The sequence below is a fragment of the Erinaceus europaeus genome, chromosome 11 (assembly GCF_950295315.1).
Source record: "Erinaceus europaeus chromosome 11, mEriEur2.1, whole genome shotgun sequence".
Taxonomy (NCBI): domain Eukaryota; kingdom Metazoa; phylum Chordata; class Mammalia; order Eulipotyphla; family Erinaceidae; genus Erinaceus; species Erinaceus europaeus.
This window is the reverse complement of record NC_080172.1, coordinates 76,368,237-76,391,213: the sequence shown is the minus strand read 5'-3', so window position 1 is coordinate 76,391,213 and position 22,977 is coordinate 76,368,237. Positions and strand designations below refer to the sequence as shown.

The following is a 22,977-nucleotide window of genomic DNA, read 5'->3' as shown; positions in this document are numbered from 1 at the left end:
CACTGCCAAAGCTTCCTTGAATGTGGTGGGGACCATACTCCTACCCGGGTCACCTGAATGACTGGGAACACCCTCCCAGGTGAGCTATTTTCTGCCCTGTTACCCGTCTGATTTTCCTTAATCGCTGAGGTTCCACGCCTGCGCAGATGCACGCTGCCGGTGGCCATTCTCTTCATTTATTCAGACACACAGAGAAAAATACCTCAGCACGTCCAGTGAAGCTCCTCCCCGGCAGGAGGCTCCTACAGGATGGCTGATGACTTGAACTCAGATCTTCATGCCGGGTAATGAGTTACCAGTTTTTGTTTGTTTTGTTTTTGCCTCCCGGCTTATCGCTTTGGGCTCGGTGCCTGAACTAGTAATCCACTGCTACTGGAGGCCTTATTCCCCCCCCCCCCCATTGTTGTTGATAATTGTTGTTGCTTAGGACAGACAGACAGAGAGTGGGAGAGAAAGACACCTGCAGACCTGCTTCACTGTTTGTGAAGCGGCCCCCTTGCAAGTGGGGAGCCAGGACCTGGAACCGGCATCCCTAAGCTTTGCACTATGTGCGCTTAACCCAGTTCGCTACTCCCGTGCTCCCCTCCCCCTTTACCAGTTTTAACGGAAACAGTTATCAGTGTATTGTCTAAAATACTTGGAGACTAATTTAGAGGCATGTTATATGCAATCTTAGGGGAAAAATGAGAAGGGATGCTATAAAATTACACCTTAGAAAACATTATTTCTTGTGCCCTAGCACCTAGGAAGAGCTGATGGATGTCTCCGCTATGCTCTCCTCCTCTGAGAATCTTTCAAGAGGGATGAATTCTCCCTCTTGGCAGCTGATATGGAGATCTCATGAGTTGTGCAGAGATGTTCAGTCCCCTATGCTTGCTGCCCTCCCCAGCCTCTATTTCCCTCCCTTCTCCCTTTCTTCTTCTATTCTTCTATCCTTTCTTTCTCTTTTTTTCCTCTTCTTTCCTTTCTTTCTGTCTCTTTCTTTCTCTGTTTCTTTCTTTCTTTTATTCTGTTTGCCACCAGGATTATCACTGGGGCTCAGTGCCTGCACAGTGACTCCACTGGTCCCAGCAGCCACTTTTTCTTTTCCTCTTTTTATAGAAAGTAGAGACACCTAGCACTGCTCCAGTGAAGCTTCCTCCTTGCAGATGCATACTGGGTGCTTGAATTCAGGTCCTCATGCTTGCTTAAGTGTGTACTTTACTGAGTGAGTCACCACCTGGGCTTTTATGGGGGCTGAATGATCAGTGAGTGCTTGTGTGACTCTGCTGTGCCCCCCCCACACACACACAGGGGCCATGCTTATTTGATTTATCAATTTATTTAAATTGCTTAGAGGGTGAGCAACACAGACGGAGAGAAAAGGAGAGATAGCATAGGACTGCTGATGATACTTTCCCCAGGCACACTCACCTGTGTGGTGGTCTGGGGCTTAAACCAGGGCTTTTTTTTTTTTTTTTGATTTTTTATTTATAAAAAAGAAACATTGACTAAACCATAGGATAAGAGGGGCATAACTTCACACAATTCCAACCACCAGAATGCCATATCCCATCCCCTCCCCTGATAGCTTTCCTATTCTTTAACCCTCTGGGAGTATGGACCCAAGGTCATTGTGGGATGCAGAAGGTGGAAGGCCTGGCTTCTGTAATTGCTTCCCCACTGAACATGAGTGTTGACAGGTCAATCCGTACTCCCAGCCTGTCTTTCTCTTTCCCTAGTGGGGAAGGGCTCTGGGGAAGCAGAGCTCCAGGACATTGATGGGGTTGTCTGTCCAGGGAAGTCTGGTCAGCATAATGCTAGCATCTGGAACCTGGTTGTTGAAAAGAGAGTTAGCATACAAAGGCAAACAAATTGTTGACCAATCATGGTCCTAAAGGCTGGAATAGTGCAGATGAAGAATTGGCAGCGGGGGGGGGGGGGGGGGAATGGGGGGGGGTGGAGGGGTGGGGGGGAGGCGGGGGCTCTGTTTTGTAGATAGCTAGTAGGCCTAATTTAGTTATATTCCAAAGGGCCTGTGGCTATACTAGTGTTTTTTTGTTTTTGACTGAGCCTGAAATCTAATATGCAGGTGGATCCTAATTATTGTCTGGGGAGATGATGTCATGGCTGGCAGAAGGACCAGAAAGCTGGATCAGGGAAGAGAGTAGCTCCCAAATATGGGAAAAGTGTATGAATATTGTTTATTGTAAACCCCATCCTACTCATGACCACAGAATGTGAGCTCAGATCTACAGGGATGCAGAGGTCACATAGGCTCCTCAGCTGAATATGGGCCCCAGATCACTTCAAATGGAATCAGGGTCTTTATGCATGATAATGTGTGCATACTCTTAGGTCAGCCACCTCCCAGTCCCTACTCCTCACTTTCCTGCTCACGAGTTTAAAGTCCAGTGTTCCACATCAGCTTCTTGTCTGCCAAACTTAACCTTCCTTACTGCATCCCACCTCCCTCCACAGCCTATAACTTGCAGCCCTCTTGCAACTTGGGGGTAAGTGCTCAGAGCACAGTTGTTAAAGGAACAGATGAGCTTCCATTCCCACAGAAGCATCAGCAAACCAGGGAGTCATCTTGAGCTCACACCACATAATGATGTGCCTTCCCTCTCTTCCTCCTCCACACTTCCATCCATGTCTTTATGAGCATGTTGTCAGTCTCTCGATCATGTTGGAGGCTGGAGAGAAGAGACCCTGCCCTGGGACTAGCACAGGGTCTGGCATGTTCTGTGCTCCTGTCCCCCAATGGTAATGAGTGAAGGACACCAGCAGGGTTAGGCTTAGGCTTCCAAGGTCTCTGTCCAGCTGGGTCTCAATAACTAACTCCTTTTCTTCATTTCTTCTAAGGCCATTTCCCCAACAAGGCGATGCCCTCAGCAGGAATGTTGCCATGGCTACAGGGAATTTTTTGCAATGTGAATAATCTGTGTTTCCAGAATCCCACCCTGGGAGAATCTCCTGGAATTGTGTCAAACTACAACAACTCCATGTAAGTGCTGAGCTTGCCTTCACTCTGGGGAAGCCAAGTGCACACCCTCTCACTCTCTTTCTGAGCATGTTGCCCTGAGAGAACATGTCCCAGTGGCTTTCTCAACCCTTGTGCTCTTAGGGAACAGCAGCTGCCCCAAACCATTAGCTGTTTGGCCACTTGGGAGAAAGTTTCAAACTAAGGCCACATGGACATGCTTTATTGATTGATTGATTGATTTAAAAAAGGAGACATTAACAAAGCCATAGGACAAGAGGGGTACAACTCCACACAATTCCTACCACCAGATCTCCGTATCCCATCCTCTTCCCTGAAAGCTTTCCTATTCTTTATCCCTCTGGGAGTATGGACCCAAGGTCATTGTGGGTTGCAGAAGGTGGAAGGTCTGGCTTCTGTAATTGCTTCTCTGCTGAACATGGGTGTTGACTGGTTGATCCATATTCCCAGCCTGCCTCTCTCTTTCCCTAGTGGGGTGGGTCTCTGGGGTAGTGGAGCTCCAGGACACATTGGTGGGGTTGTCTGTCCAGGGAAGTCTGGTCAGTATCATGCTGGCATCTGGAACCTGGTGGCTGAAAAGAGAGTTAACATACAAAGCCAAACAAATTGTTGACCAATCATGGACCTAAAGGCTGGAATAGTGCAGATGGAGTGTTAGGGGGTACTCACTGCAGACTATTGTGTACTTTTGCTTGAAGGTATATATTTTGCCCTAGTTTATGGATTTGTGTAAACATAGGCTCTATCTCATGGGACCGGTCTATATCTAGGTTTTGGGACTTTGTTAGGAAGTGAACCGCCTCGAATGGAATTAGAGAATACTATGAAAGGAAAGGTCTCACCCGAGTAGTGAAGCTGAAGGGTTGTCACTCCACACCTGAAGTCTCTGGAAACAGTCTGAAGTGAAGCATGCTGAGGTGGTACTCATTGCGTTGATTAGGTTGGGATCGGCAGATGCAGTATTATTTGGTATGATAAGAGAAGCGTGCAGGAAAGTGTGCCCTACCCTAAGGTTCCAGGTCTGGGGGAAATAAAGGCTGTATAGTGGAAATGTGAGGTTCCTGCTGTCTTAGGGATCAAGAAGACAATAGATAGTTATTGTTATAATCACATTGTTTGGTAATTGGGTTAACTTTGAAAAATCCCTTTGTTAGTATTTGCTGTATAATAACCTAATATCACCATAATTTAGAACATGCTTTTTGACCTTTTCAAATATTAAGGGGTAACCTGGAATTGGTCTGATGGTAGAATTCTGATGATTAATATCCACTGGGGCTGGAGAGACAGTATAATGGTCATGCAAAAGACTTTCATATCTGAGGCTCTGAGGTCCCAGGTTCAATCCTCAGCACCACCATAAGCCTGAATTGAGCAGTATTCTAATAAAAAAAAAAAAAAACTATAAAAAAAAGTATCCAGGTTACCCACCTGATTGGACAGAATCACTGCCTTATAGCAGTCTCTGTACCACCAACCATGAAAGATCTTTGTTTATTTAAAAATTTTATGGGGGCATGACAGAGATATAGCTCTCTGGATATATAGCTCTCTGGACATCTGCCCAGGTTTGAGCCCCATTGCCATAAGGGAGTGCTACAATGGCACTGGGGGATGTCCAGTGCTATGGTTTCATTCTCCTGCTTAAACAGCCATGGCAAAGGTATGTGTATATGCATGAGTGTCCACGTCATTTGTGCCTGTGTGTGCAGAAAGGAAACTATAGACTAAGCATGTTTGTCAAAAACTACCCCTATGAATAGCTGGAAGAGCAGGTCTCTCAGAGAAATGGGTAATAACTGTTAAGAATCTCCGGAAAGACTGATAGCCTATTTAAAACTTCTCTGTCCAAGGCACACGCGCACACACACACACACACATACACACACACACACACACACACACACACACACACACACAGAGAGAGAGAGGGAGAGAAGGGGGCGGGGAGAGAGAGAGAGAGAGCATGAGAAAGAAATGGAGCAAGCACTAGCCTTGCCCAAACTAGAGTATGACCAAATTGCTCACCTTCTTTGTATGTTAGCCTATCTTTAAAAAAGCATAAACATGGGTCTGGCTGGTGGCACAATGGATTAAGTGCACATGGTGCAAAGCACAAGGACCGGAGTAAGGATCCCGGTTCAAGCCCCGGGCTCCCCACCTGCAGGGGGGTTGCTTCACAGGAAGTGAAGCAGGTCTTCAGGTGTCTGTCTTTCTCTCCCTCTCTCTGTCTTCCCCTCCTCTCTCCATTTCTCTCTGTCCTATCCAACAACAATGACAGCAATGACAACAATGATAAACATGGGTGGCAACAAAAGGGAAAAAATGGCCTCTGGGAACAGTGGATTCATAGTGCAGGCACTGAGTCCCAGTGATTACCCTGGAGGCAAAAAGAAAAGGGGGGACATAAACATATCTCCTGCCTTTTTTTCCCCCTTAGCAGTGTTGTATAGATACTTAATATAGTATCCAGATCAAATACATAATATAATAACTTAAAATTAGCATGAGGAGCTATTATTATGAAGACAAAACTTGTCTTTATTGAGGGCATTTTGTCTTTCCTGTATTACAGCTTGGCAAGGGTGTATCGAGATTTTCAAAAACTTCTGGTGGATGCCCCAGAGAGCCAACACCTTGGCCGTGTTTGGACAGAGCTCCGCACCTTGTCTGAACTCATGGACACCCTCCGCACTCACCCTGAGAGAATTGCTGGTAAGGTGGGCCTCAGTGTTCACAGCCATTACCTGCCTCAGCCCTCTGAAGACTGGGGTTGCAGGCAAGAGTTGGGGGGCATGGTTGGAAAAGATGCTTGAGGCAGTAGGAAAGCATGGGATCTGGAGCCCATGTGGGCACAGTGTGGATTCTTCATAAGCAGTGAAGCAGGTCTGCAAGTGTCTGTCTCTCTCCCTCTCCCTCTCTGTCTACCCTCCCCCTCTCAATTTCTCTCTGTCCTATGGAATAAAATAGAAGGAAATAAAAGAGGGGGGAGGGAGGAAATGGCTGCCAGAAGTAGTGCATTCATAGTGCCAGCACCAAGCCTAAGCCCCAGTAATAAGTGGTGAGGACTCTACTTCCCTCAGTCTAGGAGGTAGAAAGTCAGGAAAAGGAAAAGGAACAGGAAAAGATTCATTCCTGTTCAATTTGCAGAGACTTGAGGAACCGTGCCAAGAGAGATGATGCCCTGGATAGTGTGTAGCTCAGTTCGGTGTTGCCAGCATGGAGGAGGGCTCTACAGGGTGTGGAGCACTTTTCATGGAGTCCTAAGAAGTGAAATATAGACAAATACATTAAAGGATAGTTACAGAGAGGTAAATACTTACCCTGTGTGATATTAAAACCCATAATAAAGCATTATTATTTTTTAATTAATTTTTTAAGAAAGGATAAATTAACAAAACCATAGGGTAGGAGGGGTACAACTCCACACAATTCCCACCACCCAATCTCCATATCCCATCCCCTCCCCTGATAGCTTTCCCATTCTCTGTCCCTCTGGGAGTATGGACCCAGGGTCTTTGTGGGTTGCAGAAGGTGGAAAGTCTGGCTTCTGTAATTGCTTCCCCGCTGAACATGGGCGTTGACTGGTAGTTCCATACTCCCAGTCTGCCTCTCTCTTTCCCTAGTAGGGTGGATCTCTGGGGAAGCGGAGTTCCAGGACACATTGGTGGGGTCTTCAGTCCAGGGAAGCCTGGCCGGCATCCTGATGGCATCTGGAACCTGGTGGCTGAAAAGAGAGTTAACATACAAAGCCAAACAAATTGTTGAGAATAAAGCATTATTTAAGGCATCTTCATATTGATAAAAAAAAAAACTAAACTAAATATGAAGTAATGAGGTAGCATCAAGTCTGTATAGTTAAACCTAACAAAAAAATGAGTAAATTTACGAAAAATGGGTAGAAGTGTAAGCTATGACCTATGAGGGTTTATATGGTCATTGGCGGTCCATCATTTGTAATGCGAATATTGTTCTGATGAGGAGTGTAGATAAGAACAAGGCTGGGGGAGAGGAGCAGGGATAGATGGAAAAGCTTTACAGGAATTAAGTCTTTTTTTTCTGCCTCCAGAGTTCTTACTGGGGCTCAGTGCTGGCACTATGAATCCACTGCTCCTGGTGGCCTTTTTTTTTTTTTTTTTTTTTGCATTTTATTAGATAGGACAGAGAGAAAGAGGAGGAGTTAGGGAGAGAGACAGAGAGACAGCTGCAGACCTGCTTCACCACTTGTGAAGCAACCCCCTTGCAAGTGTGGAGCTGGGGCTCGAACTGGGATCCTTGCACGGGTCCTTGTGTTTTCATATGTGCTCTTAACCCGGTGTACCACCACTGCCCCCAATTTTTTTCCCTTTATTGGGGGAACTAATGGTTTATAGCCAACAGTGAAATATGGTAGTTGTACATGTGTAACATTTCTCAGTTTTCCACATAACAATTCAACCCCCTCTAGGTCCTCTGCCATCATCATCCAGGACCTGAACCCTCCCCTCCACCCCAGAGTCTTTTACTTTAGGAATTAAGTCTTTAAATTTTTCTTAAAGTGAAATATGAGAATTCAGGATTTCAAAGGCAGGCTGAACAGGTGGAACAAGCCCACAGGTGTGTTAGTGTGGTAGTCCTAGTGGAGATGAGGGGTTAGGTGAGGAGAGCAAACCAAGAGGCCTGGGCACTGATGCTGTGAAGGGAGATGGTAGGTGTTGGATACTAGGATGAGGGAGGGAGCTAGCTGAATCAGGAGTGGTGTGTCAGGTTCCCTCTCCTGGGTCTCTTCTCTAGGAGGAGACAGGCAAATCCCAACCCTCAGAAACACTCTTTTATTTTTTCTTTTTGATAGAGACAGAAGAATTGAAAGGAAAGGGAGATAGAGAGGGACCAAAAAGACACCTGCAGCATTGCTTCAACACTCATGAAGCTTCCCTCCTGCAGGTAGAACTGGGGCTTGAAACTGGGTCCTTGTGCTCGGTGATAATATGTGCTCTACAGGGTGTGCCACTGCCTGGCTTTTTACTCCAACATATCTCTGTCTCCTTCCCTCCCTCCTGCCCTGCCTCTTCCTGCTTTTAAAGAACTAGAACACCACTCTGGCATACATAATGCCTAGAATAAAACCACTCGATCCAGGATTATTTATGCTTTACCTACTGAGCCACCTCCCTAGCCAGTAAACACAAGTGTGTGTCAGGTCTGCAGTAGGCTCCCATACAGATAGCCAGGAGGAACTGGACCTGGCAGTGGCCTGGGCACCAGCTGAAGCCCAGGGGTCATTGCAGTCTTAGGGGTGGTCCAGTGTGGGGAGCCCCTGCTCAGGGATAGGGTGGGGCTCAGAGGCTGCAATTGGGAACTACTGAAAGGTGTTTGCTTCGAGGACAGGGGTGAGACAGTGACTCTCAGGATGGCCTGTGAGGGTGATAAGATGATGAGCCTGTCAAGGGGAGAGAAGGGCCTGGATAGGGCATCATCTGCTCAGGGTTCCAAGCAAGAAAGGTGGGGATGTAAATAGTACAAATTAGGGGCCAGGCAGTGACGCACCTGGTTAAACACTCACATTACAACGTACAAAGATCATGGTTCAAGCCCCTAGTCCCCCATCTGCATGGGGGAAAGCTTCACAAGTGGCAAAGCAGGGATGCAGGTATCTCTCTGTCTCTTTCCCTCTCTATCTTTCTGTCTCTGTCCAATAATAAATAAATACTACAGGTGTACCCCCACTCAGCAGTCAGCAAGTATTTGGTGAGTATTCAAGCCAGATACTATGCAAGTTCTGGGAAGAGAGACCAGCCCACACTGAGGGTCCCCAGGGACTGAGTGAACAGTGGTCAGACTGGGTGAAGATCTGGTCCTCCTTCCATCCAACTGCTTTCTTCTTCCTCTCCCTTTGGGGTAATAAAGGACAAGGAGCATGTTAGATGACACATCAAGTTTATTACATTTGGATTCTGCCAAAACTAGTAATGCAGAGGCTGAGGGCAGTGGCTCAGCAGTGGAGCAGATGCCTTCCATGCCTGAGATCTTGACTTTGATTTCCCCTTCGTCTTCCCCTTCCCCACACAACAGAGATGAAAATAAATCAGGCTCCATGGATGGTAGGACAGTGCTGTGGTCTCTTTCTCATATAAAAATGGCATTAAAAGTGAAAAATGACATAGAAACTAGACCAGAGCGGTGACTCAGTGGTAGAATGCATGTGTGTGATGTCCTGGGTTCAGTACTTCACACCACATTAAAGTAATGCATATGCTTAAAGCAGCAATTTTCTATAAACCAGCTTATAAAAATTACATTCTTTGCAGCTCTGAATAGCTCAGTTAGCTCAAATTTGGAGGCTATTATGAGGCATGAACACAATTAGCATTGGAGTAGTAAGAAGGAAAGGGGAGGGCTGATGGGGAACCGCCAACCAGAAAGCATTTCTTCCCAAGATTCCGTGTCTGATCGGCAGATGGAGTGCAGCTGGGAGGAAGTGTAAAGGAAGTCCTAGCAAACCACAGTTCTTCTGTGGTCTTAACAGTGTACACACAAGAACCAAAATCACCATTTTCTAACCCCAAAGCAGAACTGGCTTGGCATTAACTCACAAGTGGTTCCTCCTGCAGCTCTTCAGGCTGTGGAGAAAGTCCCTAAATGAGATCAGTGGCACAGGTCAAGAGGGTCTTACAGACCAGCTAGGAATCCCCCTGGGAATTGGGGAACTGGGGACAGAGCCAGCAGAACCCCTGGCCATGGTGACTATGACAGAAGACAGAGGACCATACCCAAGTAAAATGGACATGGTTTCTGAAAGAATTCCAGGCTGGGGACTGGAATCCACCACTGCCAGCACTGCAGTCAATCAGCCCAAAGTCTTGGTGGAGTTAAACCTTTGAAAAGAGGTGGGTGGGTGGCTGTTGCTGGTGTGTACTTTTGCCTGTAGTTTCTGAGTGACCTGGGAAAGTATGCTGATGGCTGGCCCTGGCATCTTTTTCCTTTCCCAGCAAACCTGTAGTGCAGCATTCTCAGCGGGGGAGGATTAGTGTTGAAAAGGCCATCCATACAACCCCTTCCCTTCTCACCCTCAAGCAAGCTCTGTGGTCTCTCAGTCACCTTGAAACCACCTTCCTCTGTGCCTCACACATTCTCTGGCTCCCCCTCCCCCAACCCTTAGCTCCCCTCAGCCCTGTGGGTCTTGAGAGCCCCCCTCCCCTCCAGCTCTAATCTTCCCAGGGAAGAGAACAAGAAGAACCACATTTTAAACAAAATTTATTTTTCTTTCCTCAGGCCCCCAGTTCACATTTTTCTCTCTAGGAAGTCTGGTAGAGCTTCTGTCTGGTATCGATAGCCTCTTACACTTGGGGTCCCCACTTTCCCTCCAGGGTGGCCCCATCCCTCCTTAGGTGTGTTGAATCAGCACCTTCCCTCCTCCCTACCCCCATACAGTGCAGTCACATGGGTTGAGGTAAAATCACTCTGTCTCTCTTATTTATTTTTGTCCCTCTCCCCAGTAAGACATTTATATGTAAGGTCAGGGAGTGAGTTAAAGAATAACAGAGATAAACAATCAAATGGGATCTTGACTCACAGATCAAGACAACAGGTATTCATTAGTACCTCCTGCCACTCTACGGAGTTTTATGCAAACTCTGATTGCATATCAGGTTTCAGTGTTGGGCTGTTAGTGAGAGTTGACACCTGTATGAGACAGGGGTTGTGTTTGGGGGCTGGAGCCTTTAGTATATAATATAATGGTGTATATATAAAGGTATCAGAAGAGGAGCAATTGAGCTAACATCCCATGGGGAAGGAAGGAAGAAATGAAGGGGGATCAGAGTTTGGAAGATGCCAAGACTTTGGTAATCAGAAAGGAGGGACTAAAATAGAGCAGCCCCTATCAGAACCCTCCTCCTCCCTCAAGGCTTCCCTTTGTTTTCAGCTTGCCCCTGGTGTCTCTGGGTTTTCCGGTGCAATACTGAGAGGAATTGAAAAGGGTAGCTGTCAAACCCTGGGCACTAGGGATGGGGTCAACTTCTTGATTGCCTGATCAAGGGAAAACTTTGGGAGGGGACTTGAGTTAGCACTAGAATAGGACAGGGCAACTGATAATGAAAGACGAACCAAAATATAAGCATGCTACAATATTCCTGAAGAGTTGAAATAGATCACTTCAACCAACTTTTCCTTTGATGTTCAAGTGGCTTCATAAGTATCTGGGGTCATGAGGCTCTTCTCTGCCCAGCAGTTCACCAGCTGTAGCTGTGCTTGGTCTCGGCAGCAGACAGAGGAGTTGGGTGTGATTTCCCTGGAAGAGGCACAAGTAGCATTAATGCAATCATAACTAGCTTTATTGAGTGCTCACTATTTTCAGGTCTGCTTGCTAAACACTTTACATTCCTTATTCTGTGTCAACTCCAAAATAACCCTACCAGGTAGTGCCAACACGAAGAGGCTCAAATACTTTCCCCCAGGTCTCCTTAGCTGTTTGTCATCCTTTATGCCACCTTATAAAAAAACTTTCTGCTTCTCGCAGATGTTGAGAGAAGTTAGAATGTGGCTGGAGCAGATCAGGACATGAGATTGCAAGCCCAGGTAGTAGGCTATTTCCTCTCTCCCACTGGAAGGTTTTCTTTCCCCAGCCTTCCCTATATCCCTCAATCCATGTTGGCACCTTGAGTTTAGAGCTCAGGAATACCAAAGAGCTTCAAATCCATGACCACTAGAATGTAGACATAGCACATGTCTCCTCCAATCCTAGGTTAGGGGGTTCTCTACTTGAGTGCTATTGATACGTTGGAACAGATAGTTCTTAAGGGGTTAGGCATGGGGGAGGGGGTTGTTCTGTGTATCATGGGGCATTTAGCAGAATCCCTGGTCTCTACCTGCTAGTACCAAAACTGTCTGCAGACATTGCCAAATATTCCCAGGGGAAATTGCCTCACCCCAGCTTCTTACCCTTACCCTATTGAAAGCCACTGTCCTAGATCAACCCCAGGAAACTTCTGACTACCCCTCACCCCAAGTAACATTCCTTGTGACCTCTTGCTAAATTTTGCCCAGTTGCTTCAGCAGGAAATACTGTGACTGTATTGGTGACAGCCCACTGGCAGGAACCCTGAAACTCCATGTTTTCCCAGGGGGCTCAAGAACAGATCCTTCTTCTGACAGTTAAGTTAGAAATGTTTCCAATCAATTCTGGGTATTTTCTCCTTTTCTTGACCCTTTCCCCCTCAGCACCATGTTCTTTCACTCATGTACAGGTAGAGGAATACGAATTCAGGATGTCCTTAAAAATGAAGAAACACTGACACTATTTCTCATGAAGAACATCGGCCTGACTGACTCAGTGGTCCACCTTCTGGTCAACTCCCAAGTCCGGCCAGAGCAGGTAGGTGGATGTCACTAGACACTGGTCCCTGGACCGAAGGGATGGCCTCTGAAACTGAGAAAGGCAAAAGGGACCTTGGCTTATTTTTCTCTCCCTTCATACTTCCACATTCATAATTTTTGGTTCCTGCCTCACTTTCAGAAAAGTGCCTGAGAGAAATGGATTCCTGTCCCAAGACTGATGCAGCACCCCTTCAGGTAGCATGTAAAGCACCTTAAATATTTGTAACTGGACAGAACCTTGGTGATTTTGAGGCTCAACCTCCCCCTAAGAGCTGAGGAAACCAGGGCTTCTTCATGGGCTACTTGCTTGTTTATGGTTAGTTCATGTACTAGGAGGCAGCATGACTAATGTGGGCAGGCCCCTGATTCTGGGCACTTCCATTCCAAAGGATGACAAGTGGTAATCAGGTTAAGTGGGGGATAGGTAAGCAGGGAGACAGTGTCTGTTTTCAGACTGAGATAGGATCAGAAGTTAAAGAAGAGGGCCAGGAGGTGGCACACCCAGTTAAGAGCATGTTACAATGCCCCAGGACCCAGGCTCAAGTCCCTGGTCTTCACCTACAGAGGGACAGCTTCACAAGCAGTGGAGCAGTGCTGCAGATCTGTCTTTTTCTATCTCTGTGTTTCCTCCCTTCCCTCTCAATTTCTTTCTGTCTTATCAAATAAAAGAAAAAGGTTTAGGGGGGAAGGGCCCTGGAAATAGTAGATTTAGAACCCCAGCAATAAACCTGGTGATAATAATTTAAAATGTCAGAGAGGAGCTTGGGGGTGTGAATGTAGCCATGGAGCTGTTTTAAATAAGATGGCCGGGGAAGGTCTTTCTGAAGAGTGTCAGTATTTGAGAAGATGAAACTGAGGAGGAGACAATCACGCAAATAACTATGGGAGCAGTATTCAAAGTGGATAAACTGACTCTGAAAGTATCTTGAGTGTGCTAAGCTAGCCACAGGTCACAGACCCTGAGGAGGGGGCCAGATAGCATGGACCCCCAACTTCCTACACCATTTAACTTGGTGCCTCTCAGATTCCTCTCTCCCACTGGCACATTCTGACCCATCCCCTCAGTCCCCCACCCAAATCTTTTATGTCTTTTGTTATAATCCTTTTATATTTACTCAGCCTATTTTCAGCATAGTTCATGACTTGCACATCTCTTAGTTCCCGTGTTCCTCACTCCTTAGGTAAGTCAAACAGATGGGGAAATGGAGGCAGCTGGTCCTTGACTGAATTGCTCAGAAACTAAAAAGCTATCAGAGATATAGTGGAATTATGGGTCCTCTTATCCCTACTCTGGTGTTTTTCATTCTAATTCAGTGACCCTCCAAGTCTGAAGCCTGTAACTTCCTCAAGAACTGGAAACTTGTCAGGAATGCAAATTCTCGGGCACCACCCCAGATGTAACAGTGATCTGTGTTTTAACAAGCCCTCCAGGTACTTCTGATGGGCTCTAGTTTGAAGCCTTACCGGCTCCAGGCCCCGTATCCTGGGTGTGTGTGTTCCTGGTGTGAAGAACACAGTGAGAATGCTAGATAAGCAGCCACTACAGAACACCCACTCGTCCTGGATCTCCTGGCCAAGTCTGCACATCCAGAGTCCTGGGGTGACTGAGATGTAAACAGAGAGCTCAGGACCTGTGTCATTCCTGAAGCAAAGATCTGCATGGGTCTTTGTCTGAGCCCAGAGGAGGAAGGGGCCCACCTTTTGTTAAGGGCTGACTCCAGTGAAGTGGGTTTGACCTGGTACAACAATGAAGAAGCCCAAGTTGGCCTTTCTGGCTTCTGGTGTTTCCACTGAAACTAGACAGAGAAACTGAGAGTTTTGCCCTGGGGTGGCTTTTAAGACACCAGGAGCATGGTGTCCTCCTTGCCCAGGCTTTGGCAACAGTGGATCCTGGAGAGGCCCCAGGACTCAGGTCTGGCTGCCCAGCCCTGCTTCCCCTCCCTCCCTACCCCAGGGGGATATTAACTGCATCTCTGATGGCTCATTTTCCCCTTTGCTTTCTCTTCAGCTCATAAAACTCAGGTCCTGGAAATGTGTGTGATGACTTCCAGTTGGTAATAAAAGGGAGATGTAGATAAGGGCAGGAATTTAGGGGGAATTCATTTCCAGTTCCACACTGATGTCACATTTAAATTTCTAGTTGTTGTGCTCCTGACATCAAGGCCTACACCTTGCACATGGAGAGAAGGAACCGGGGTTGCTGAGTTGTAGTGACACAGGAGGTGGTGCTATGGAGAAAGCCGTGGCCACTTAAGCACATTTGCTGGGTGGTGCCTTTATTCAGTATCACTGGCTCTGATGAGCTGTTGCTTCCCTGAACAGCAAATGCCAGCTCTGACAATGGAAGCCAGAGCCACTCTGCTCACATTGATCCAGCTGCCTCAGTGCCTTCAAGCTTCCTCAAGCCTGGCTTCCTTGTGTAGCTGGCCTTTTCATCTTTATCTCCCTCTCTGTCTTACTCAATCTGTGACTCCTTACTACCACCCACCAAACTGTCCTCCCTGGTGGCAGCATCCTCTCTCTGTGCTGCTTAAACATGGTGGCCACTAGGCTGGTGGGCCCTGGAGACAAGGCCATTGTGGCTGAGAAACTAAGTCAGGTGGTATTGAATCACACAGGAGCTGGGGTGCCGGACCCTAGTGTAGTGAGAAATCCATAATCCTCATGTAGTTTTTTTTTTTCTTTTCCCTCCAGGGTTATTGCTGGGGCTCGGTGCCTGCACCATGAATCCACCACTCCTGGAGGCCATTTTTTCCTCCTTTTTGTTGCCCTTGTTGTTGTAGCCTCGTTGTGGTTATTATTATTGCCATTGTTGATGTTGTTCGTTGTTGGATAGGACAGAGAGAAATGGAGAGAGGAGGGGAAGACAGAGTGGGGGAGAGAAAGATAGACACCTGCAGACCTGCTTCACCGCCTGTGAAGCGACTCCCCTGCAGGTGGGGAGCCAGGGGGCTCGAACCGGGATCCTTACGCCGGCCCCTGCGCTTTGCGCCACATGCGCTTAACCCACTGCGCCACCACCCGACCCCTGCCTCATGTAGTTTTAACTCCTCAAAACTAAACTGTAGCTGGGGCCAGAGAGATGGCTCACTGTGTGGAGTACAGTTGCCATGCTAGGTACAAAGCCCAAGTCCAAGCTCCAGTCACAACACTGAAGTGTATGGCGCTGGGAAAAGCTCTGGTGCTGTGCAGTCTTTCTCTGTATAACTTCATATATATATATATCTGCCCAGGAGTAGCTGTATGAGACCCCAGAGCCCACCCCCCAAAAAAAAAAGGTCAACTCCAATTGCCCCTTTAGTGTTTTAGGGAATTGGTGTTACATCCCCAGAGATATCAAAAGTAGTGCTTTGTAGTCTACCCTCCATGTTGGTCTCTGCATTCTCAGATTCAACCAACAACATCCAGCATCTGTTTCTGGCTGAATTCCTGTAGGATGGGAAAAAAGGAAAAGAAAATCCAGGTAGAAGTGAACGCTCACAGTCCTAATCCATGATATTCAAAGAGCTACTATACTTTTAAGTAGCCACCTGTGGCTTGTAGTTCTGTAATTGACCCTCCTTGTCAATCTGAATTTTCTTCATTGTGCTCAGTAGATGGATATCCCTCCTGACTACAGCTTTAAATACAATTGCAAATTGCAAAGCCCACCACCTTCTGAAAACTTAATAGACAACAACAGAAATATAGTGCTTTCACCCCACCTCCAATCCTGTAAACTCCTGGACGTGCTTCATGGCCCAACTCAATTGAGGCCACCTCAGTAAAATAATTCATAAACCTTCCTCTCTTTGTCTGGTCTCTTCCCTATTTGGCAAAGAGTTAGCAGGTTAAGGTTAAGTACAAGCTCTGGGTTCATATTTTAGTCAATAATAGTAGCTGTGTAACCTCAGACACGTTATTTAACCACTTTACGCCCCTGTTTCCTTTGTAAAGTGGAGATAATAAAAAGTGTCTACCATATCATGGTGATGGTGGGGCTTAAAATATTTAATACATGAAAAGCACTTAGAACAGCACCTAGCACATAGTAAACACTTAATAAATACTAGCTGTTTTTACCAGCTATTCTTAACACTGCCTCTTCTGTGCTCTGGTTTTACTGTGTTCAGGCTAGTACTTACAGCTCTTTGCACACCTCAATTTTCACTGGACATTGAGCTCCTTGGAGAGCAGTAGTTCTTTGTGTGTGTGTGTGTGTGTGTTTTATTTCCTCTACCCCTGCTTCTGTAGTCCCTGAAGAGTAGAAATCTAGTGAATGAGTATTGAATAAATGACTGGGTGACAGAATGAGTCTGGGACCTTCATGGTGCTCTAGCTTTCTGACTCAATGTATAAATTTCTCAAGTCACCTAAATCCTCTGCCACTTCTTTCTTTCGCAGCTTAGACAGAAAGAGCTCAACAAGCTGTCTCCCTCAAGATGTTTCGATTCTAGGGATATGGTTAGGAGTGGGGCTTTGCCCAAGTATGAGAAGTACATTGCTAAGAAGGCTCTCTTCAATGTTTAAATGACCCTGAGGAAATGAGGCTTGGAGATGCATTAGATTCTGGTTGCTGTTATGACAAATCATTACAAACAGACTTTAGGTAACACTGATTTATTCTGGTTCTGGAGTCTGAAAGTCGTGCCACTGGTAGGACTGCTTTCCTTAAGGGAGACCTAGGGGGAAAATCCATGCTTGGCATTTCCTTGCTGTTGGTCTCCTTTCAGACCAGCAGTGGCTGGTTAAACCTCTTGTAGCACTTTAACACTATAATAACTTGCATCTCGAATCTCCTTGCTATGTAGCAAAATGCATTGAGTCTTTGGACTAGCTTGGGAGAAAGTGGTACTCCCACACCACAGAGAGGATTCCATTGTTGTTTCTTCCCTCTGCAGTTTGTTCACGGAGTCCCAAACCTGATGCTAAAGGACATCGCTTGTAGTGAGGCCCTCCTGAAGCGTTTCCTGATCTTCAGCCAGCGACGAGGGGCACAGACAGTGCGTGATGCCCTGTGCCCACTCTCTCAGGGTACCCTGCAGTGGATGGAGGACACACTGTATGCCAACATTGACTTCTTCAAGCTCTTTCGTGTGGTAAGGGGCTGCCCCTTAGGAGTTGATTTCTAGGGACAGTGGAACCTGGTGGCAGATTATTGAGGACTCATGAATTAACAGTTCAGAAAGCCATGAGCCCGGTGTTCAAGATCATCTTGTGGAAGCTTCAGTTTCTGAGTCCAAAGGAGTCTTGATTGATATTTCTCAAGCAGTGGCTCAGACTATTGAGGGGCACTTTTAGATTCACCATGAGCCAAGAGAGGACAGCTCTGGAGTTAGAGGGATCAAGAGGCATAAAGTCACACTTGGATTGGATAAACCACAGACCACTGCATGTTTATTTAGCAGATAAAGAGACCAGAAAGTCATTCCTTCCATCCTCACACACTACTTTGGCAAGTACTAGAGTTCAGAAGGCAGAGAAGAGTAGGGGAGACATCTCACTGGGTAGGGTACCAGCCTTACTATGTGTGCTCCTCTGTTCAAATTCTAGCACTGCATGGGGAGTGCTATGCTACTAGAGGAAGCCCTGGTGCTGTGGTATATCTGTGTGTATGTGTCTCTCTGTCTCTTTGTATAAATGAAAAAGTGGCCTGCAGTCATGAAATCACAAATGCATGGAGATTGTAGTCTGGCTGACCTCACTGTCTTGAGTCAGGTCCCACCTACTAGCTCAAACCCCTGTACCTGCACCCATGCTCTCAAGCCTGAACTGGGCACCTGTGAGGGGCCAGACACCATGCCTAGGCCAGGGTCACTATCATGACTCTGAAGTTCTCCTGAACTCCCTGCTAGCCCCCTAGACAAGCTAAAGAACACATTAAATTCAGCTTAGAAAGGCCAAACCTGACATTTGACCCTTAGAACAGTATTCCCAGCCTGACTGCATATACTAAGCCACCTGGAGGTGCCTTTGAAAATCACAGATGCCTGACTCAGCCCCAGAAATTCTGGTATAGTCGGCCTTTAGTGTTTTTCAAAGCTTTTCAGATCATTTTAGTGGCCAGTCAGGGTTGAGAATCACTGATGTAGAACACTGGAGCTCAGTTTACAATTTTCATTTTTTGAGATCAAGCATAATAATCAGTGGGGCCCAAATGTCGTTAAGGCTTTGAAGCATTTTCATTTGTTCACCCACAAGACCAAGGTGCTACAGAGATGTGGCCTCGACGTTCGCTTCACAGAATGCATGAATAGCCCCACCTCTGAAAGTCACCCTTCAGCCATGCTCTTCTTACCCTTTCTGCCTCTCTTGGGAGAGTTCAGATGGAGACAGACACACAGGCTGCAAACAAAGAGGACAAGCACCCTGTGTGGTGTCCTTGAAATGTGTTTCCCCACCTGACAAAGCGACATGCTTGGCTACCCTTTTTTCTAATTGCTGACATAGGAACCTAGAAAAAAAAAATCTCAAGCACTAAGTGGGATTTTTGCTTTTATTGTTTCTGAACCCAATCCTACTTATGTATTTCAGCAAACAACCCTGAGGCAGGCCTGTGAGGGGGCATGGGCCAGGCAGGCACTGCTCTGAGGCCAGTGGAGCCTGGGGATGAGGCTGTTTTTGCAGCTGGTTGGCCAGCAGCCACACTGAGCTGCACATGGGGAAGCCGTGCCTCCTGTTCTCCTGGGCTGTTTCTCATATACATTCTCATATACATTTATACAATGTATAAATAAGGTATTATTTAATGGCAAGTCAGTGTTTATTAACAGAGAAAGAGGGACAATTTCAGTAAACCACTGTGACTACAGCTTCCCCTGTTGTGTAAGGAACTGGGACTGTGGGGTGAGGTAGGAGAGTAACCTTGAGATCCAGGAACCTGCAGTGCTGAGAGAGTATCTGAGTGCTGGGCTGGGGCGCAGCACCAACTGGGGCCAGCTGTGTTTTACTTGGGCCTCTTGGATATCAGAAGTGAGTGCTGTCATCCTCAAATAATTCAAGGCAATACCCAAGGTCTTCCACCTCACCCCATTGCTGTATGTGTACGTATGTGTGTATACACACACACACACACACACACACACACACACACACACACACACACACACACACACACACGAGACCCCCAGTGACCTAGGGGGCTAGGAAAGAAACAGGCATCTTGGTGGTTGGGTTTCCTTCAAGGAGTCTTAGCCCCTCTTGGTTTATTTCACCTGAGCTGAGAGAGCTTGAACGAGCGTGTCTTCACCTGTGGCCCTGTCAGGCATACCGCCCCCAGCTTGAAACCAAGCAACTTAGACCCAGACCCACGGTATAATGACTGCCAACACTGCCTGAAACATTTACACCTCATAAAAAATGGTGTGTCAGTTTCGGGTGAGGGGTTGGGATGTTTCCCATCTGATTTGGCCGGAGGCATGAGATGCCCCTCCTCCTCGCCTCCTCCTCCTCCCTCTAGATCCTTCCTGTTTTCTCTCTGACTCTGGTGCACAGCTTTGAAATCTTGCTGAGAAGCAAATCTGTCCCTTCTACTCTGAATGTTTATTTGTAGAAGTTCTGCAAGGGAACCAAGGCGGGTGCCAAGACCTGCCACACTGCTGGGAAATCTGATTTTTCCCTCCCTTCCCCCATTTCTCCATGGATGCTGTTAATGGAAATTTGGCCTCCCTGGCACCTTGGCCCACGGTTTTCCCCTTTGAGGTCGCTCCCAGTGTGGCATGATTCAGCTTTCTTTCCCCCGGCTACCGAGGGCTGAAACCTTTCTGTCTTCATTTTCCCCATATCTCTTTGATTACAGGGTGGCACTACAGTGTTCACAGTTCCAGGGAAGAAAGCACTTAGTTTGGGGGCCTTCACTACCTTCACCCTTCAGTGTCCTGCTTTGTCCTTGGCTCTGCTCCCTAAACTTCTGAACCATTGGGAATAAATGAGGGTGAACTGCCCACTGCCCCATGTGAGCTGGCCCTGGTTTCTGCTCACAAGGAGCATTTGTTGCAGTTGTTAAATTTCAACCATGCGTTTCGATTGTCAGATGACATTGCTGCATTGAAATTCTCTGGAACCACGGCCCTCTGCCCATCCAGGATTTTACAGTGACATCCCATCATGATTTCTTCTTTCCCTTTCAGTGCCTGACTCTTCGGACTGGCAACTTTCTCCCACTCCTATGTGGAGTGTGGAAAGGGAAGAAAGGCAGGGTGTTTAATGCTAGCAGCATGGGAGTATGAGGAGTTGGAAAAGAAGCAAAACAAAGTTAGGATTTTTGCTGTTTTCAAAATGACTGAGCCAGAGCAAGCATATTTGACTTGCAACATTCATGTTTGTTCTGCCACACCTACAAAACTACATCTTTAGAATAAAATATCCTACTATGTGAATAAATTTCAAGAAGGAAGAAGCCTGTAGAGCTAGAGACAGGGCCATTAATGCACACTAGATCAACAAGCCTGGTTGTCGTTGGTCTGTGTTGGTTTTATTTAGGATCCCAGCATGCAGTAGACATGGGCTTATTTTTATGACAGGGCAGATGTGTTTTTATAAATTTGAAAAAAAAAGTTGAGCAGAGTAAAAAATAAAGCCACTCAGGCCATGAGGGGACTCCAGTGAAGGTTGTGCTGTAGAATAGTGGGGCTCAGGATACAGACCTTTGCTGAGCAGATAGAGATTGAGCACCAGGAGGGCTGGGCAGTAGCACACCTGGTTAAGCACACATAGTACTAAGTACAAGGACCCAGGTTCGAGCCCCCCACTCCCCACCTGCAATGGGGACATTTCACAAAAGGTGAAGTAGGTCTGCAGGCGTCTATCTTTCTCCCTCTCTGTCCTCCCCCACCCCCACTCCTCTCAATTTCTCTCTGTCCTACTGAATAATATGGAAAGGAAAAAGGAAACAGTGGCCACCAGGAGCAGTGGATTTGTAGTTCCAGCAGCAAACCCAAGCAATAACTCTGGAGGAAAAAAGAGAGGGCGGGGGGAATTGAGCACCAATTAGGACAACCTTTGAGAGTCAGACTCTTTTTCTGAGAAATGTAGATTCAGACAAACACACAGTGGGCAGGGGGCTCATGGAGACACTAAACCCAATCCCTGCTTTAGAACATTCACATTACAATCTCTTTTCTACTTACCAGTAATTTATGTCCCTTCCTAAAAGGTCTCTGTGTAGCTGCAGACTCTTCCTGACTATGACTTTTGAAGTCACCCTTTGGTTCCCTTAGACTGAGACCCAAAGTAGAGCAGAGCAGAGCAGAGCAGAGGGCTCGCAAGATCTCCCTCCTGGGCCACCAGACAGGGTCCTGGCTATAGGTTGGTCCCTAACTTGCTGTCCCTTAAAGGATCTCAGTTGTGGACTAGGAGACAGCTGGCCCAGTAGAGTGCAAACTTTACTACACCAAAGTCCTGGGCTTAAGCCTCTGGCCAAGCACCTGCATGAGGGAAGCCTCACAAAGAATGGGAGAGTGATATCTCTCATTTTCTCTGTCTCTCTCTTTCTGCTTCCACACCTGAAAACTAGAGATAACAAAATCTGTGCTGCTAACCTCATGAAATTGTAATAAAATTCTCACTGAGGAAGAGAGAGAACCAAAAAGCATTTCTTGCTCTTAATAATGCAAGAATGAAACTACTAAGCAGAGAACTCTACTATCTGCTTCGCAAGCCACCTGCCTGTTGTTCCATTCCCCAAAATGTCCTCTTTAAACACTCAGGTGGAGCACTCTCTTTCCTGAGACTCCTCAGACCAGAAGGAGATCTGTCTCATGGAATGATATTTGAATGCCTCTGAATTCCAGATTTAGTTTTGCTTCTATCAAGCACAAGTACTAAGACTGAAGTCACTGTGGGGAGTAAAAGGCCTAGACTCCCAAAGAGAGTTAGTCCCATAACGTGTCTGTTCATGTACCTCAGAGCCCACCCTCTCTTTCTCAGGCTCTGTCCCTTCTAGTCCCTGGAGATGGCGTGTCTCCGTGAACTCTCCAGTAGAAGCAGTTTGGCTTTTCTACCCCCTCTGAGTGATTTAGTCTGAATTCTCCACTCATGACGCATTTCCTGGTGCTCAGGGTGTCCCTCCTGGTTGCCCCCTTGCTGCTGAAGTCGGCTTCCTCTCTTTTCATCTGATGCTTAACAACTGTCAGGTTACAACCAACATGCTTCAAGTCCACATTCTCCCAGTTGCCTAGCAACAATTTCCCTCCCGGATAAATCTGGATTTCCTGTAGCAGGAGCCCAGCACTCTACACAGTAGACCCTCACTATCTATCCACCGCTTTATCCGTTTCTCATGTCTGTCTGGGTGCTTTCAAAGCAGCAGCTCTCCCCTCACTCAAGAGCCTTCCGCCAGTCCCCGGAGGCCACATCATGCCCAGCAAGCCCCTAGAGACCCTTAAACTTATGGGTACCTGTATCCCTTGGTTTTAGCTAGACCCTCAACTCAGAAGCTGATATTGTTTCCCAGGTAGTGATCTAGTGATCCTTGAATCAGAGAAAGTAAGACAAAAAATCTCATTTCATAAAACCTTCCCTTTTTGTGCTATCAGAGTGGTGTCTGTATGATTAGCCTGTGTGATTAGATGTAAAATCTCAGAAAATGATCCTCAAGCAAGATTTTAAAGTAGCCAGCATACTGTAATTCTTCTGCTTGAAGAAAGGATATTATACAGCCC

At 46.7% G+C, this 22,977-nt stretch overlaps 1 protein-coding gene across 1 annotated transcript in view; it reads left to right on the top strand.

Annotated features, from left to right (window-relative positions):
* Nucleotides 1-22,977, top strand: part of ABCA4 (ATP binding cassette subfamily A member 4) — a 169,824-nt gene that overhangs the window by 11,915 nt on the left and 134,932 nt on the right. Inside the window, exons 3-6 of the mRNA XM_016193540.2 lie at nucleotides 2,845-2,986; nucleotides 5,559-5,698; nucleotides 12,208-12,335; nucleotides 17,218-17,415. Of these exons, the coding sequence (XP_016049026.2) occupies nucleotides 2,845-2,986; nucleotides 5,559-5,698; nucleotides 12,208-12,335; nucleotides 17,218-17,415 (608 nt within the window). The remainder of the gene's footprint in view (nucleotides 1-2,844; nucleotides 2,987-5,558; nucleotides 5,699-12,207; nucleotides 12,336-17,217; nucleotides 17,416-22,977) is intronic.